General features: G+C 39.9%; 1 protein-coding gene across 4 annotated transcripts in view; it reads left to right on the forward strand.

Annotated features, from left to right (window-relative positions):
* The window catches only part of LIFR (LIF receptor subunit alpha), a 102,284-nt gene that overhangs the window by 80,266 nt on the left and 3,511 nt on the right, over nucleotides 1–18,507 (forward strand). For all 4 annotated transcript variants that reach the window (XM_087927370.1, XM_026715872.2, XM_026715862.2 and 1 more), the window contains exons 14-19: nucleotides 1,883–2,059; nucleotides 3,132–3,233; nucleotides 4,408–4,575; nucleotides 14,570–14,713; nucleotides 15,094–15,187; nucleotides 15,975–16,050. In XM_087927370.1, the coding sequence (XP_087783496.1) occupies nucleotides 1,883–2,059; nucleotides 3,132–3,233; nucleotides 4,408–4,575; nucleotides 14,570–14,713; nucleotides 15,094–15,187; nucleotides 15,975–16,050 (761 nt within the window). The remainder of the gene's footprint in view (nucleotides 1–1,882; nucleotides 2,060–3,131; nucleotides 3,234–4,407; nucleotides 4,576–14,569; nucleotides 14,714–15,093; nucleotides 15,188–15,974; nucleotides 16,051–18,507) is intronic.

An 18,507-nucleotide genomic window follows, 5' to 3' on the forward strand; every position in this document is an offset into this window, starting at 1 on the left:
TATTAAGGCTTTATAGAATGATATTAGTACCTACATGGTCTTGTTTGAATCTCTCTGCTAATGTAACTTAGGATTGTCCTGTTGTAGCATGCCAGTTCAAGTCCACATTTGCTATTTCATGCTAAGTGGCTTAGCAATCTAGTACAGTGTTTTTCAAACTTGGCAACTTTAACTTCAACTTCCAGAATTCCCCAGCCAGCCTCCTGCTAGAGAATTCTAGGAATTGAAGTCCATGCGTTTAATATTATGAAGATTGAGAATACCGGTCTAAGATATTCCATTACTTAGAGCCAAATTATACAAGGAAAAGAAAAGTATTTTTATAAAGTTTAACAATGTATTTCCATTTTTTAACCTAGAATGTCACTGATTCTTATTATGGTAATGTCTTGATCCAGTTTTCTGTTTTGAGTTGTCATGAACAAAAAAATTATACTGAAGCTAGGGTCATAATAAAAGAACTGAATACAATCACAAAGACTGAATAAAATACAAAGACAATGGCTGTGGCAAAAGAAAGCAAAAAGAGTACCAATAGTAATAAGGTGCCCTAGTGCAATCCCAAAACATTTGGAACATCACTTGAACATCATTGGCATTGACAAAATTGCTACGAGTCAATTTGCAAAAGGCAGCTTTACTTGGGACAGCTTACATTCTGTGACTGAAACCTTTAACCACATCAAACAACAACACCTGCCAAAAGCATCTAAATATCTGGCAGACGGTGTGATGAAACATAATACCAGTATTCACAGCAAACTGTAATATTGCCAGCATGATGAAATATGCATTGTGCTGTCATAATGCAAACAACATCATTATATACATAACATAGCCAAAAAGGCATTAATCTTACATAGCTTTTTCTCTAGTAATATTACATTACTAAGTAGAGCATAGAAAATATTTGCTAGACCAATACTCCAACACAGCTTATCAGTCTGGAACCCACATTACATATCTGATATTAACACAGTTGAGAAAGTCCAGAAATATTTCACAAGAAGAGTTTTTCCACTCCTCTTCTTCGTTGCAGAATACCTTATGCCACCAGAATCGAAATTCTAGACCTAGAAAACCTAGTACGCCACCTTCAGTCCGATCTAAGTATGGTATATAAAATCATACATTGCAATGTCCTACCTGTCAATAAATATTTCAGCTTCAACCATAACAATACAAGAGCAAACAACAGATACAAACTCAAGGTTAATCGCACCAGACTTGATTACAGGAAATACGACTTCAGCAACAGAGTGGTCAATGCCTGGAATACTCTACTTGACTCTGTGGGTTCTTCCCCAAACCCCAAAAACTTTAACATTAGACTGTCTACTATTGACCTCATCCCTTTCCTAAGAGACCTGTAGGGGGTGTGCATAAGCGCACCAACGTGCCTACCATCCCTGTCCTATTGTTTCTTTTATTTTTCTTATATGTATCCATGTATTCATAACTATGTTTTTACTTATACCTATTATCTTGTAAGCAATTGACAAACCAAATAAAATAAAAAAACATCTTATCCAAGTACTTTAGTCGCCACATCGGTGTCATGACATCATCACGCCCATTTTTGTCCTATGTTCCCTCTACACATACTCACAAGTAATGGTGTGCATGGCTCTTTAAAATCCAAGTTGCATGAATCCTCCTGCGTAAGGAACTTAAGAATTGTGTGATCACTGAAAAGGATCTTGTGTATTTTTTGTGTTCATTGAGATCAAAATGACATTTGAGAATGTAGAGGGAGCAACCCACAGGATATTTTGTATGGGCCATATCTGCGTTAGAGTTATAATGAGCATACTATATAGTTTCTATAGAAACTATAGTGCATAGTTTCAAGGAATAATCTTTGATTTTACTTTTTTAACAGGTGATATTTACGTAGAAAAGGGAATTGGAAAAGACGATAGTATTTCTATTGCTTGGCACCCTGACTCCAATGTGACTTGTGGCTACGTAGTGAGGTGGTGTTATGATCCTGAGCCATGTACAGCTGTTAACTGGGAAAAGTTTTCTTCAAGTGTGACTAATGCTGATATCAAATCGGGTAAGATAGTGGTGAGATTCAATTTGTTTTACTACTGGTTTGGAGGGTGTGGCTTAGTGAACGTGGCTTGGTGGGCATGGCAGGAAAAGGATACTGTAAAATCTCCATTCCCTCCCCACTCCAGAGGGAAGGATACTGCAAAATCCCCATTCTGTCCCCACCCTACTAACCGGCTTTCCAGCTCCGTTCTCCTGTGCAGGGCAACAAAAGAAGACCCAGCTGATCAGCTGGGGCTCAGGAGGCAGAGAATAGATGGGAGCAGGCCAGTCAGAGGTGGTATTTGCCAGTTCTCCAAACTACTCAAAATTTCCACCACCGGTTCTCCAGAACTGGTGAGAACCTGCTGAATACCACCTCTGAGGTAAGAGTGGCGCTTCAGTTTTCCTTCTGAAATTGAGGCTAAGTGGGCAAAGAACAGCAGAAATCTTTTTGCAATTTAAGTGTTATAAGAAGCCAACTGGCAACCAACAAGGCAATGCTCTCTATGCTTAAGGAGCTAGTTTAAAGCACACAGCTCTCTATCCCTTGCACATGCAACTTTGGACCGCTGGCTCTTGCTGCCTGCTGATAGGTCACAATAGCACAGGGGTGTCAAACTCACATCATCACAGGGGCATCATGTGACTTATCAGGAATTCCCCCCCCCCTTCACTAAACCAGGCATGGGTGTGGCCAGTGCATGACGCATTCAGCCTGTGGGCCGGGAGTTTGACAGCCCTGCAATAGCACATGTTAAGTAATGACATGTAGACATGCAAGCCCTTCTCAGGACTAACCAGAAAAAAAGTCATGTAACAATAACAAATAATAAAATTAAAAGAGGAAAGATTCCAAGGAAGCCGCCAGATTTATTTTGAGGAAGATTATTATTACAGCTTATTTATGCTCAACATCTTATTTTGAAAGATCCCAATAGTTAGGTAAGTTGTCATTTTCTCAATGTCTATTGTAAAAAAAAAAAACATTTCTCTAATTCAAAAGGTTGTTTTCTACCTGCTTGATATGAAAATATACCTTTAAAAAAGTTATAGCACCATAATGAAAATTTATGAATGATGTTTTTGTGTTGCAGATGTCTTCCAGCCTGGAGTTCGATATACATTTTCTGTCTTTGGCTGCAAAGAAAATGGATATCAGATACTGGGATATATCAAGGGCTACATACAAGAATTGAGTAAGCATATGTTATTATTTTTTTTATTAAAAGTTGTTGGCAGAAAAGTGTTCATTAATGGAACTGGAGATTATTGAACAAAAGCCAGGATACGAAATAAGAGCCAGCTGATATTAGCTTTCCACTTGCATTTAAGTATGTTTATGCAGCTGGTTGGCTCAGATCTTTTATTTTCAAATGATAGGATACAATTAGAAGAATTATAGCTCTCTCTTGAAAATAAATGGAAAAAGAAGATAGTGTATAAACAGGATCCAGCCATTTGAGAAAACACTGCAGTGATCTAAATCATTAAATCCAGTCCTTAATGCTAAATATTACTTAAATGTCTATAGGTCAAGCTAGGAATAAAGACAGCTCCAGAAAGGAAACGTGTCTCAAAGCACAACTCTTGGACTTTTTATCCCATGTTGAAAATTATCCAAAGAATACTTGAGTGAAGAGCTGCTCTAGACTCCTACTTTTCTTGCAAAACCGAATTCTGCTAAACTTAAGTCATAATCCTTCTTTTAAGATGGGTGGAGCTCATTAGAATTCAGGAAGTTGAGATAATATACAGTGAAATGCCCTCAATAATTGTATTATTTCTTAGAAAATGAATATAACAAGATGGGTATCCCAAAGATACTTTTTCAAAAGGCAACTGGACTTTTTTTGTTTCGGCTTGAAAATGTTTTGCTTCTCATCCAAAAAGCTTCTTCTGAAGAAGTTCAGAACTGAAAAATCTTCTTGGATGAGAAGCAAAATGTCTTCAAGCAAAAACAAAGAAAGTCCTGTTGCCTTTTGAAAAAGCACCTTTGGGACAACCATGACCTGCATGACGTGAGAATCTCCATAGACAACAAAACGGGTGATTTGGTTTCAGGATTTAACCACTTCTAAATGTTCCTCACCTTGCACTCAAAAGCTAACTAGCTACCTAGAATTGCCTTCTGTTTGCAAAAGGCATGTTTTACTTCACTATAGCCCAATGATTCTCAGTCTTGGTAACTTTAAGATGGGTGGACTTCAACTCCCAGAATTCCCCAGCCAGTATGGTGAATAGAAGACCATCCATCTTAAAATTGCTAAGGTTGTGAAATAGATGCTCCAATGAGGAGAGGAGGATATTTTGAGTGGGGGGGGGTGCCTGTCCTCTCCTCATTCAAGAAATATTTGGTTGTTTCCTACCCAGGTCCCAAAACGGCACCTGATTTTAGTGTGCAACATACCACCTCTGATTCCATCGTAATAAAATGGAAGAATATATCCGTTGAAGACAGCCGAGGCTTTTTACAAGGTTATTTGCTTAGATGTGCCAAAGGAGAGAAAGACGGCCCAACGCCAAAATATTTTAAACCAGGTAAAGAAATATCAATTGGATTATTTTCATTTTTGTTAAATGTGACCTTTTGTTTTAGGATTACTGCCAACATTGCAACCTAACCACAGGGATACTGTGGAAATGGTGAATTGAAACACATTTCTAAACACTCCTGCTCCACAGTAATTTTTATATGTGTGGCTTATTGAAAGGAGCAGTACTATCTGATTTTTAATCTTCATGGCCCTACCAGGTCCCATGCAGAACCTGGACAAAAATGCTTGTTATATATGATAGTTGTACTGATAACAATCTTATTATGACTGTAAATATAAAATGAAGAACACATACAAGAATTTTGGAGGATGCAAACAGTGGTTGTAAATATTGTACTGTACTAATTCTCTGTATTCAGTATACAGTAATATTCTGTTATAAATACTGCATTGCACGATAATACAGTAACTCTCTGAAATGGTATAGGCTCTCCTGTTTGAGCAGGGGATTGGACCTCCAAGTTCTCTTCCAGCTCTATTCTGATTGAAAATGTTTATATGCAGCACTGGTTAAGATATGTGGGCACTATACCCCTGTCATATTTTAATCTATGATAAATAATGGTTTAGTCAACTTAGCTTTCATGCATTTGTATGGGGGGAAAAAAACCTCTCAAAAAGGTTGGAAAAAAAATTGGTTGCATAGCTAAAGAAACCTAACTCTAATATTTTGAGATGTCTCCTGCCCTCTTGCTGTCTGAATGGGAATTGATATGTCTTGTCTCTTCATCCTTCTTGCAAAGCTTGGTTAAGGTTTATGACAAGTGTAAGAGGAACCACAGATACCAGATAAACAAACTTCATAGGTTGCTCCTATGAAGCTTTACCAACAAGGCCAGCTTTTAAGAAATGCACCTGCACCAAAGCTATCTCTGAAAATTGCCAGAAAGTACTTTCACTCTTTTAAAGGAAATATTTCCTGCACATTGCAAACTCCTTTTACAATTCAGCTACACCACTGTGATACAAACGGGCTTAAATATCTTAGTTTAAATCTATGTTGGAAAGTAACAAGCAGAGCGTAATATTTATTCTAACAATCAAACATGCAACAACTGTGGAACAACACAAACTTCTCCATATACTGGAGAATCATCCTTCCTTATTGGGACCATAACAGTATTGGTTGCACTCATGGATGATCACGGTCCTTGACCTCTCAGTGGCTTTCAATACCATCAACCATGGTATCTAACCCCAATTTAGGGATTTGGGGGTGGACAGCACAGTTTTGTGCAGTTACCTCCTTCCTCCAAGCCAGTCCCTAAGAGGGAGTGAGAAGTCTAGTGCATGTCCCCCTTCTTTGTGGGGTACCAAAGAACTTGATGCTCTCTCCGCTCCTGGTGAGATCATCGTTTTCTTTATATATCACCAATAAGCCGATGATACCCAGCTATATAGCTCTGTCCCGGATGAAATGAGTGATGAAATGAGGATGTCCTTTCATGGTGCCTGGAGGCTTTGGGGGTCTGGATGGGAAACAACAGACTTCAGCTGAACCCTGGTAAGATGGAGTGGCTGTGAGTTCCTCTGTATCCAGGCATTTACCATCTTTGGTCTTATTGGAGTTGCACTACCCCAGACACTCATGGATGATCACTATCCTTGACCTCTCAATGGCTTTTAATACCATCAACCATGGACCCCATAACTTTTGGGTCCTCTTGGACACGACTCCTATTCGAAAAGGAGGTGGAAGACATGGCCAGAAGGGCCTTTCCCCAACTCCTCATTGTGCACCAGTTATGCTCCTTCATTGATAGGGAGGCTGTCCGTTCAGCCACTCATGCCCTGGTTATGTCCCAAGTGGACTATTGCAACATGCTCTACATTGAGCTACCATTGAAAAGTATTTGGAAGCTTCATCTGGTACAGAATGTGGCCACGTGAGCCATACTTGGATGCCCAAAGATGGGCACATATAACACCTTTTTCTCCATGAACTACATTGGGTTCCAGTTTGCTTGTGGGACCAATTCAAAATTTTAGATATCACCTATACAGCCCTACATGGTATAGGGCCAAACTACCTAAGGAATTCCCCTTTCGATCAGGCAGGGAAGGGATGCTGTGGATCCCTTCAGTCAAAGAATTTGAACTGGTGAGGTCTAGGAAGAGAGTTTCTTTGCCATTGCCCCCTCATTATGGAACATCTTGCCCACAGAGGTGAGATGGACCTCCGCTCTCCTAGCCTTCCTCAAAGGGGTCAAAACGTGGCTCTGCAGCCTTGCATGGGGGGCATAGAGGACCACGTAACCATAGGACTTGTTGGATGGATGCAGCCCATGGGTATTTAAATCTGGCCTACAGGGCTGGCCTGGAAATATCAAAGGACCGGCCTGTGGTGCCTCCGCTGGCCAAAACAAGCTGTGCAGGGGCCCCCATTTTTGGCCTCCTCAGCCTCCGTGAGGCCTGTTTTTGGCCAGCAGAGCCTGGAGGCTAGGGAGGCTGAAAACAGGCTTCACAGGGGCCTTTTGTGGCCTCCTTGTGGCCCATTTTTGGCCAGAAAAGTGTTGCTGGAGACTGGGGAGGCTGAAAACAGGCCATACGGGAGCCACGCGGCCCATTTCCCATCTCTCCCCCACTTTCTCCCCTCCCCCACCATCCCATGGAGGAAAACTACAATGCTGATCCGGCCCTCGAAGAAATCCAGTTTGACACCCCTGGCTTAGAGGAACCCATTTTCTGTTTCTCTTTTTCCCCCCTTGTTGTCTTCGAAGAGCTTTCTTTACAACCCCATTCTCTGTGCAGTAGAAAGCGGGAAGGCACTCCATGTTTTGTGTCCAAAAGACAAGTCAGGGAGAGCTTTTGGGAAAGAGACAAAGTCTAACATCCTGATCTTCACAGGACATAAGCTGAGTCTGGTGGATTTTATAGAGTCCAGGTGTCCAAGAGGCTTATCCTCAAAATATACAGTAATTAATTTCTTTGAGGAGCAACATATGAAATGAAATGTGAATTCTGCTAAACAAAGCCTTATGTCTTTAAATGTCCCAATTTTATACTGCCAAGTTTTCCAGATCAAGGTACTATATATATTTCACTAGGAAAGCAACGTAGCCTCTCTATTGAAGGCTTGCAATTCTGACATCTTTCTGCCTTTGGTATCATTATTTCCGTGAATGGGGAAATCCTGCTAGAGGCCTGTAAATCACCTTTGATAGCTTTGCCTCTATGCTTTCGGTTGGAGGGACTTTTGCCTCATCCTGCTTCTCATTTCCTTTGTGATTACCCAGTTCATTCCTTCACTTCCCCAATTTCCTCATTGTGGCAATATACTGGTGTGGTGGGAAAGGCGTGCAGAATTGCTGGCATTATTATTTGCAAGGCTTTGGAAGGCCTCCAAGATTTGCTGCCAGGTTTTTAGAGTTTTAATTTTTTTTTTCTTTAGCTGATCCTCCCTTAGACAGATGGCCTTCTAACCAGGGGTAGGCTTCAAAAATTTTAGCAATGGGTTCTCTGTCTCATTGTCAGGTGGGCCTAGCCATGGTGGGTGTGTCTTAATCGGCCTCCTGCACCATGGCAAGGAGGGCCATTTTTGCCCTCCCTGGGTTCCAGAGGCTTTCCTCGAGCCTCTGGGAGGGTGAAAACGGCCTCCTCAGGCTCCGGAGGCTCTCTGGAAGCTGGAAACAGGCCCATTTCCAGCCTTCCTGAACTTCCAGGAGGCCTGTTTTTGCCCTCCCTAAGCCTCTGTGTGCACCCTGCACTTACTTGCATCCAAAACTGGCTACTTGGAGACTCCGGGGAGGGAAGGGGAGGGGAGGAGGGGGTGGGCAGAGCTAGCCAGGAGTTGGATTTGGGGGTTCTCCGAACTGTGCAGAATCTTAGCTAGGGGATCTTCCGAACCCCTGCGAAACTCCAGCAGCCCACCCCAGTCCTAACTGCCTCTGTCCCCCACCCCCCACCCCAAAATAATAATAATGGCAAATGTTCCTATACACCTGGATAGGAATAGTTGGAGTGTATGAGGTGATGATTGCTGATAGTTTATTTTCTGTTAAACTCATAACATACAGAAATAATCATAGGCATCTAACTACAGATAGTCCTTGTCTTATGACCACAATTGAGCCCCACATTTTCTGACACTAAGCAATTGAATTTGTCCCATTTTACGATCTTTCTCACCACGGTTGTTAAGTGAATCACTGGAGTTTTTAAGTTAGTATCCAATCGTTAAATAAATCTGGCTTCCCCCTTGACTTTGCTTGTCAGAAGGTTCCAAAAAGGTGATCAAATGACCCTGGGACACTGCAGTCGTCATAAATATGAACCAGTTGCACCCAAATTTTAATCACGTGACCATGGGAATGCTGCAACAGTTGTAAGTGTGAAAAACGGTCACATGTCACTATTTTCAGTGCTGTTGTAACTTCGAACGATCATTAAATGAACTGTTGTAACTTGAGGACTACCTGTACATTTGAATTAATCTTCAAACAGTCAAAACTGCTTAGGCCAATTTTAAGTTCACATCAGGAACATCCATGAAAGTTGAGAAAACCATCTCTTTAATTCTATACACAAATCTAATGTTATTGAGAACAGATATGAAGAAATTCTTCATTGACAAAATCTGCCCCATAAATCTATAATAAATCTACATATCTGTTTCTCCTTTCTCCTTTTTGAGTTAACTAACAATTGACTGATCTTTTCTTGACCCTGAATCTTTCTGCCATCGATTTTTGTTTACTAAACTGCTTTCTCTGGGGTGAGAACCGAGGGCAGCTTCAATCTTTACAATAATAACTTTCTGACCCTTACCTTTGTCCAGAAAATAAAATCTATTTTTGAGAGAGGGGGGAGAGAGAGAACAGCTGTGAGCAATTAATCATACTATCTTCAAAGCAGTAAACAATAGCAACAAATTCAAATTCATTTCTGTAAAAATTACCCTTAATTAAATAGAAAATAAAATAAAATGTTACTGTTCATCCATTGCTACTTTCATCAGTCTACCTAAGCTGCTGACATGGTTATTCTATTAAAGATAGAATCCGGTGGGACAGAATTGGTATGATATTGTTTTTGCCAATTTATTTAATACTCCCAATATCATAGGCCTATTAAAACATTAATAGTGTCAATAAAGTAAAAGTTAAATTAAAGCCCATAAGGAATTTACAAGCAGATGGGTTAACCAAGAAGCAATGTCCATTCATAAAAGTAAACATTGATGTGAAAATGATTCAATTTCTTTTACTCCTCCATGCATTCCCTCTTCCAATTGAATATCCCTTTAGAAATATTTTATGAGTTGACAAGAACATTTCATTTGTGAAGATATTGGCATAGCATAGCATGCCACGCTACAATATATGATGTCTAGGAAATTGGATGAGGTGAAGACTTCCATTGGCTATGTTGACTCTAATCCTTGGCTACTTATCTCAAAAGTTAGGATAAAACTAACTAAATTCCACAAGCTGCAAAATCTTTGTGGACGTGATCTATATTCTCAACAAGCTGGATATGAAGGATGTGAATCAAATCTATGAATGAGGAAAAGTGATCCAAGGTTTCCAAGATGTACCAGCAGCACAAAGTCATGAAATGTTGTGGTCAGCCATTCAATTCTCTACGATAAATCACTTGCCAGAAAGAAAACAGTTGTTACTGTAATAGAACCAGACTGTTTCTTATAGGATTTTCAGAGATCTAAAGTCAAGGAATAGAATCCTGTGCGCAAAGATCTAGCAGCAATTAAAAGCTGTGATACAATATTGGAAAGAAAGAAAACATAAATGTTCATCTGGAAAAATGTCCCAGCCTTCCTAGTTCGAGTACTGAGGAAGAGATACTAACTTCAGAAAAAAAAAAAAACAATTTTCATCAAGCTTCTACTGTCAAAAGTGCTAATTTCAGGAAATTACTTCCATGTGGCCATACTCCAGATTTCCCAAAGTTCCTGTTACATCTAGCCTGCACCATGAATATCCAGTTTTATGCATAATTCTGTTAACAGCATAGGCATTCATGTTTGTTCAAATGCCACAAAATTACTGCATTTTCTGCATTCACCATTAAATATCCTTAAACAACAAATGTTTGTATTTTTGTTGTTGTTGTATTAATAATTGGTACAGATCAGAGACAACATCTGAAAGTGCTAGTACACAGGAAGTAATTATTGGTGTCAACTTCCATGGTGATCAGAAATGATACAAAAGATGGTGTTCCAGGGATCAAATACATTGAAGGAAAAAGTTGTTTTTTACACGGCCTGCAATAAGGAATTTGGGATCCAAACCAAAGTTTGGAAACAAACATGGGATAGCAGTTACTCAGATTCAGTGAGAAGATTTTCCTTGAGCCATTGCTAGAAGATGAATTGAACAACGGCAAACTTAAGACTTTCAGCAAATTTTATGAGATTGTTGTGGGTTGAAGTTAAGCTTTGGAATGTGGAATCTGTTGGACCTGAAAGATTGGGAAGAAAATTTTATGAAATGTAATGGTGGAAGACCTATGGTCTACCTATCTAGGAATAGAGAATGGGAAAAATGTGGTTTGGTCAATGTTGCAAATCACTGTGCTTTTCAAAGGAAAATATTGAATAAACCGCCTGTCTTCAGCCAAGCAGAGAACAATTAAATTAGTTGAAAGATTAAGGCCCTGTCAATCCTTGGTTATCATAAGGGAGAGGGATCTTGGATCCTAGTGGAAGATCACTTGAATATGAGCCAGCAGTGTGCTGCAGCTGCCAAAAAAGCCAATGCAATCCTAGGCTGTATTAATAGAGGCATGGAATCAAGATCACATCAAGTGTTAATACCACGTTATAATGACTTGGTAAGACCACACTTGGAATATTGCATCCATTTTTGGTTGCCATGATATAAAAAGATGTTAAGACTCTAGAAAAAGTGCAGAGAAGATCAACCAAGATGATTAGGGGACTGAAGGCCCCTAATATGAAGAACGGTTGCTGGAATTGGGTATGTCTAGTTTCATGAAAAGGACCAAAAGGACTTATGATAGCAGTAATCCAATATCTCAGGGGTTGCCACAAAGAAGAGAGGGTCAACCTATTCTCCAAAGCAACCAAAGGCCGGACAAGAAATAATGGTCTCCGGTCTATGACTGTAATAAATTGAATTGTTTGATTGAGAAACAATGGATGGAAACTAATCAAGGAGAAAAGCAATTTGGAACTAAGGAGAAATTTCCTGACAGTTAGAACAATTAATCAGTAGAATGACCTGCCTCCAGAAGGTGTGGGTGATCCAACACAATGGGTTGTTCAGAAGAGATTGGACAACCATTTGACTGAAATGATATAAGGTTTCCTGTTTGAGCAGGAGGTTGGGCTGGAAACCTCCAAGGTGCCTTCTTACTCTGTTGTTCTGTAATAAAACATTCAAGGTGCGAAAATACATGTGTATGGTTGGGAGAGAACAAACTAATATAAGTGAAAGTAATATAATAATCTAAAAGCAGAATAAAACATTTTTAAAGATGATCAAAATATTGATGGATCTCTGTTTCTGATTTATAACCCACCCACCCCCAATAATTAAAAAATAGCTTCATAGTCTTTCTTCGTGAAATTTATTTCTATTTTATTTGCCCATGGAAAGTCTTCCTAATGCCTGATTTGAAAGAGTTTTCACTTCCCGTATAATGCTGCCTACCTCACAGCAATGGTCAGCTATAGCTTTGTGGGAATAGTCAAATTCTGCTTAAGGACAAAACTCTGTGCCATGGTGCTTTCATCATAGTTGTAATGTGGGGTGAATTCAGAAAAGTGATGGATGGATTTCCCTGATTTTGTTTCCTTTACTTTCAAGTGTCCCCAGCTGATGGGAGAAATAAGCACCAATTGGTCTCCTTTCCATGTGATGTGTTAGGGTTAGGCAAGTATAGGTGGGTACCTAGATGGGATTCAGCCCCCTTGATGCCATGAAACAGCACTAAAAAAAAAAGATTACTGGAACATGGTCATGCCATAGATAGGGAAATGGAAGGAGAAGTTTTATGATCTGCTGTTTATGGTATCACACCCACAATCTGTTGCAATGGGGTTTGGTTTCCTCCAACTAACACAGTTTCTGCATTCTTCACAACTCAATTAAGCAGAAAAGGCCCTTAGCATTATTAATTAAACTTGTGAAGCAAAAAATCTTCACTAGTTGAATTAATAATGCTAAGGGACCTTTCCCCATCCTTTCATTGTTTCCTGAATATTTTTGTCCTAAAATTAACCAGGAAAATTTTATGTTCTGGTGATAATGCATTTATTTATTTTTATTGTAAACTGGCTGCTGGTCGACATTTGACTGGAAATATCGGGCTTGTAGAAAACTGCAAAGTTGTCAGAAGTGTTAGAAATCATTCTGGTCAAAAGTCTTACAGGATTTCCAAACAGTCTATTGAAAATTGAACATCGTGATTAGTTGTGGAATGCTGACCAATGAAGAAGAAAGAAGTGAAAACCAAGGCTGAAGAGTTTGAAATATATGATTAGTAGTGTCCTTGGTGTTCTCTGAGATTGATGTGTTTTTTTTTAAACACATCTCATTATCCAAACTGCATAACATCTTCAGTGTTAATAGGAAGTGGGATTTTCTCTCAATTTATAGTCTAGTGGAATAAATATTCTCCTTTATTGAATATATGATTGAAAAGGAGTTTTCTCCTGAGACATTACATTACACATCTGTCAACATCCAGTTGGTGAATCCAGAAAAAGAAATTCCTGGGACATTATTTTACCAAGAGTGTAAACTTTACTGAATAAACCACATTGGCACAGAAGAAGCAAAACCAGTTCTGAGCTTCCCATGCAAAAGCAAACATAATTTATTCGCCCTTTCCCCACTGACCATCCACAGTCCCTTATGTCCATCAATCACTTCTGTTCATTTTGTTATGGGAATCAGCCAACCATGCTGGGACATCTGTCCAGAGTGTCATTGAGAACCAACAATGCTTGGATGCCATTCCCTCCATCTTTGCACCTCATTCCAACCCCATCGCCCCTATTCTTTGTCAAGTTGTGAGCGAAGCGGAATATAGGGAAAAGTGTGAATCAGTCTGACAACAGCCCTTATTTCTACTAGTTCCCAAATCAGATCATTTAATTTGCTCAGCTTTCATTTCTTTGCCACTTCTTTGCATTCCCTGGCATGCTACTAATGTCTTCATGAAAAGGCAAGCAAACTTGGATGTCTTTATGCGTAATTCCTTAAAGATCGTTTTTGTATTATGTGTGCATTAACTACAGTATGTGGATGCAGCTTGATCTGCAGTTAAAATGGAGAGTAGGCCATTCAGTAATTCTCTTTCAGGAGTCCCAGGTTTTGAAAACCAGTCTAGACAAAATTTTCAGTTGAATTCAGATGAATTTATATCTTGTGTAACCCACAATTAGGCTCCAATTTTTAGCATATTTCTACAGGTATCCTTTATGAATTTATGGAATAGATTTTTTGTAGTGCAGGATTGAATTGTGGGGGTCTTTGGTATTCTATGAACTTGGTTTTCTTACAGAGAGTTCATTAGCCAACTAGCTAATATCAGTGCATGATGATGGTGATTGATAGTTATGATGTGATGATGTTTGTTTGTTTATTTGAAAAATTTATATTGCAGCCTACTTGCTCTTGGTGACTCAAGGCAGCTTACAGGAAATAAAAACACAATATAAAAGAAATAAAATAATAGACACCCTCCCCAACCCAGCAACAACACACAATAAAACCAGCCATTTAATAGGCTCCATTCTGCTCTAGGTTGTTATCTAGTTGTGTAATGAAACTTCTACAAGAAAACAACCAAGCTCAGAGAGCACCAAGGACCCCACATTGTGTATTTATTTATAAAAAAGAATTATGGGCACCCATCTGATGAAATAAAAATTTGAGCAGTTCACAACACAGACCTTTTTTTATAAATGCCTTTTGTTGGTTTGTGACATTCCCTTTCTAATTCTTTTTCTTCTCCCCCTTTTCTCCTGCAATGATGCCGCACAGAAATTAACGTTACCGATCTAAATCAAGATGTCTTGACAGTATCAGGCCTTCAAGGGAAAACCAGTTACCACCTGACGTTTAGAGCCTATACAGCTGCAGGATCTGGACCTGTTAATACCTTGAATGTGGTTACAAAGGAAAATGGTAAGTAATGAGAAAATTCAAAATTTGTTCTGCACTTAGGCATTGTCATGAGTTGTTAGAACAAATTGTACGTAGTCCTTAGCAAGCATTAGACTGAGTTTCAGTATTTGTTAAAGACAGGGGTGGACTTCAAAAATTTTAGCAACGGATTCTCTGCCCGGTTGCTGGGTGGGCGTGGCCATGGTGGGCATGGCCTATTTGGCCTCCTGCACCACGGCGGGGTGGGAGTCATTTTTGCCTTCCCCAGGCTCCGGAGGCTTTCCTTGAGCCTCCGGAGGGTGAAAATGTCTTCCCTTGCTCTAGGAAATTGTCCCATAGGCTTGATATTGACTAACTGAAATATTGCTGTCTTATTGGCTTTTCTCTCTTGTACTTTTCAGCTTTGGGATTGATCATTGCCATAATTATCCCGGTGTCTGTGGTTCTTGTGTTCGCCGTTGTAACCGGGATTCTCTGCTACCGGAAGAGAGAATGGTAACTTTGGCATCCAGCCATCTTAATTTCCTTTTTCTTCTACCAAGAGAAACAGATTCTGGCATATGTTCTTGCATTAATCTATTTGATATACTCCAGATGGTATATAAACTTTATGGTCCATATAGGTGAAGATTTATTGATCAAGCATAGCAGTCTCCGGGCACACACTAAATCTCTTGGGCTCCTAGAATTGCATTTCACTGGGCAAGTTTTTGGGAGTTGTCACTGGAATTTGTGTGGCAACTTTGTTGAGGATGTTGATATAGCCAGACTCAGAATGGCCAGTTGGCTGATGCTAGAATAAATCTCTCTAAGTATTATTTTGGAAGGGCAGCCACTCCTAAAGTTCATCCAAAGCTTCTTTGAATTTAAGGTTTGAGAATATGAAGAAAAAACCCCACTCTATCAATAAAGGAGAATGTTTGTAGCTCAGGGATGAAATGAGGGGTGATTTCTGAGCTTAGTTGTTTTCTTGCAGTTGTGTGATTGTGTAATCAACCATGTAACCTAAGTGCTGCACTGATGAAATAATCAACCATGTAACGTAAGTGCTGCACTGATGAAATTACCTAGTTTGGGTAATGAAACATCTGCAAGAAAACAACCAAGTTTAGGGAGTAACAAAGATCCTTCAAAAATCTCTATAAATGCCCACTGCTCAAGACCCATCTTTGGAAACCTTGAGTTTCTCCCAGCCCCACATGAAAAAACAGGAGGGGCTGTGAAAACATGTCTCATTTTGATGGCAGTTCATAATTTAACATTGCTACCTTTATTTTGAAAGGATTAAAGAAGTCTTCTATCCTGACATTCCAAACCCAGAGCACTCCAAAGCTTTGGATTTCCCAAGAGATTCAGAGGTAATGTGTTCCATTTTTTTCATCCAAATAATATCATAAGAATGCTGATGGATGGGGGTGAGGCTGGGGAAGGGCAAGATAGGGAAAATCTTTCATTTTCAGATTGGGCATGAATGCAAGGACTGAAAAAAGTGTCTTCAGCTTTTGAAGAAATGAGTTGGTGGCAGGAGTAACTTCCGGATTGATGGACATCCATAGGAGGGCAAGGGGCAATGATGGTACATAGGCCAAGACTTCAGAAGGGGCAGACATGATGTAACTTGCATATTTTCATAATGACTTCATGTACATCAGGGTTTCTCAACTTCAGCAATTTTAAAATGTGTGGACTACCAGGATTCCCCAGCAGCTGAAGTCCATACATCTTAAAATTGCTGAGGCTTAAAAATACTAAAGTATGTCATGACATTGTGGCTTCTAACACAGTAGTCGCCAGGGACCACTGGTGGTCCGCAAAAATTTTTTGGTGGTCCTAAGAGAAATTCCCCCCCCCAAAGCACTCCCCCCAAAGCAATTAATCCAGGCTGCATGGGAACACAAGGCTGTGCCGCCCACATGGCGCGCCCACCTGCCGGCCCTCACCCTTCGGCCAAGCACGAACTTTACCTTGAGTAGAGCCACATGAGCTGGAACTGGAAGGTAAGACCAATGGCGGGGGAGGGAAATCCGCCCAGGGGTGGCTTGCTGACATTGGTGAAAAAGTCGGTCCCATATTCCAGAGCTGCAGTAGTCACAGGACTGGCCCTTTGTTCCTCCCAGAGCAGCTCCTCCAGTCCATGGCAGGCCGGTGCACCCGGGTGGAGGAGCAGCTCCTCTGGGATAACCAAAGGGCCAGTCCTGTGATTACTGCAGCTCTGGAATATGGGACAGACTTTCCCACCAACGTGAGCAAGCCACCATCAGTCAAAATTCATACTAATGGTCTGCAGGATTTAAAATTATGCATTTGGTGGTCCCTGAGGTCCAAAAGGTTGGTGACCCCTGTTCTAACAGATAGCTGTGGAATGACAATTAATGTTTAGCTAATTTTTAAATCCTCTAATTATCAACTGCTTTTTTCAGCCCACTAAGTGCCTAGATGGAATGCACAGGTTTTAATCAAGTAGTTTTACTACTATGAATAAGCTCATCCACAAATAAACTAGTCCTTGGATTTTTAACTAAAATACCATTAAAATGTGCTACCAGTGGATCCTTGAAATTTTTGTATGTTTTTTCCCAATATATTCTGAAGGACTTCATTTGTTGCATGTTTTGTATCAATGAATGTTCTTTTCCAGAACAAATATCATTTTCAATTTTCACAACCGACATCTACAGATATATAAGGGTATTTTAAGAGTATTACCATATATACTTGTGGATAAGCCCATCCATGTATAAGGCAAACCCAGTTTTGGGATTGTATTGTGAGTCTTTTTTATTAGTTAAGTTAGATCTTATTTGCAGTGAATGCCCAAGTTTGTGAAAGTCTGAGCAGCATTCTTAATTAAATAGGATGTCATTGCTTTTGGCGTTTATTGTGTAAAGGAGCCTTCTGCTTTTGAACCAGTTAGCTGGCTTGCAGCAAAATAAAATTAAAAAAAAAGGTTTGATGGAAGATGGAAGTGGTGGGACTCATCTCCAGACGGGATGAGTCTGCCTACCGAGATGAGGTAGACCGGTTGCTTTTGTGGTGTGGAGACAATAACTTGGTCTTCAACACCAATAAGACCAAGGAGCTTATAGTGGACTATAGAAAGAACAGATCAGATATCTAGCCCTTGCTTATCAATGGAGACCGAGTGGAGCAAGTGACACTAAGTTTCTGGGTGTTACCATAAAAAAGCACCTGACCTGGGGTGCTCACATTGCAGCACTGGTCAAAAGGGTCCAGCAGAGATCTACCCAAGACTTCTCAGCAACAAACAACAACTAAATTAAAAATTGCTGGTAACCTTAAACGCTGCACCCTAGAGAATATCTTAACTTATTGCACCTGTGTATGCTTTGCCAGTTGCACAGAGGCAGATAGGACAGCACTCCAGAGGGTTAACATCATTGCCCAGAGGATCATTGGTTGCCCTCTCCCCTCTTTGGAACAGCTTTATAGCTCCCGCTGCCTTAAGAAAGTTCAAAACATTCTTAAAGATCCATCTCATCCTGGGCACCCTTTTTTTGAAGTATTACCATCTGGCAGACAGTACATGATAATAAAAACAAGGGCAAATAGGCTGAAAAACAGCTTCTATCCCAGGGCAGTAGCTCTGTTGAATTCTACTGTATAATGGAATATTAATGCGATATCAGGAATTTTTCAATTCAATAAGTGGAGTGTGAGGGATGTGTTTTTGTGTTTATTTTCATAGTCATAAATTGTACACTGAAGATGGTATTTAATTTCACTGTATGAGGTGCAATGACAATAAAGTAAAGTAAATATGATGTAAAATTTGCAATATTTAGTCAGCATTGAGC

The sequence above is a fragment of the Pseudonaja textilis genome, chromosome 2 (genome assembly GCF_049901715.1).
Source record: "Pseudonaja textilis isolate UNSWEBS1 chromosome 2, rPseTex1.2, whole genome shotgun sequence".
In the NCBI taxonomy this organism is placed as follows: Eukaryota; Metazoa; Chordata; class Lepidosauria; order Squamata; family Elapidae; genus Pseudonaja; species Pseudonaja textilis.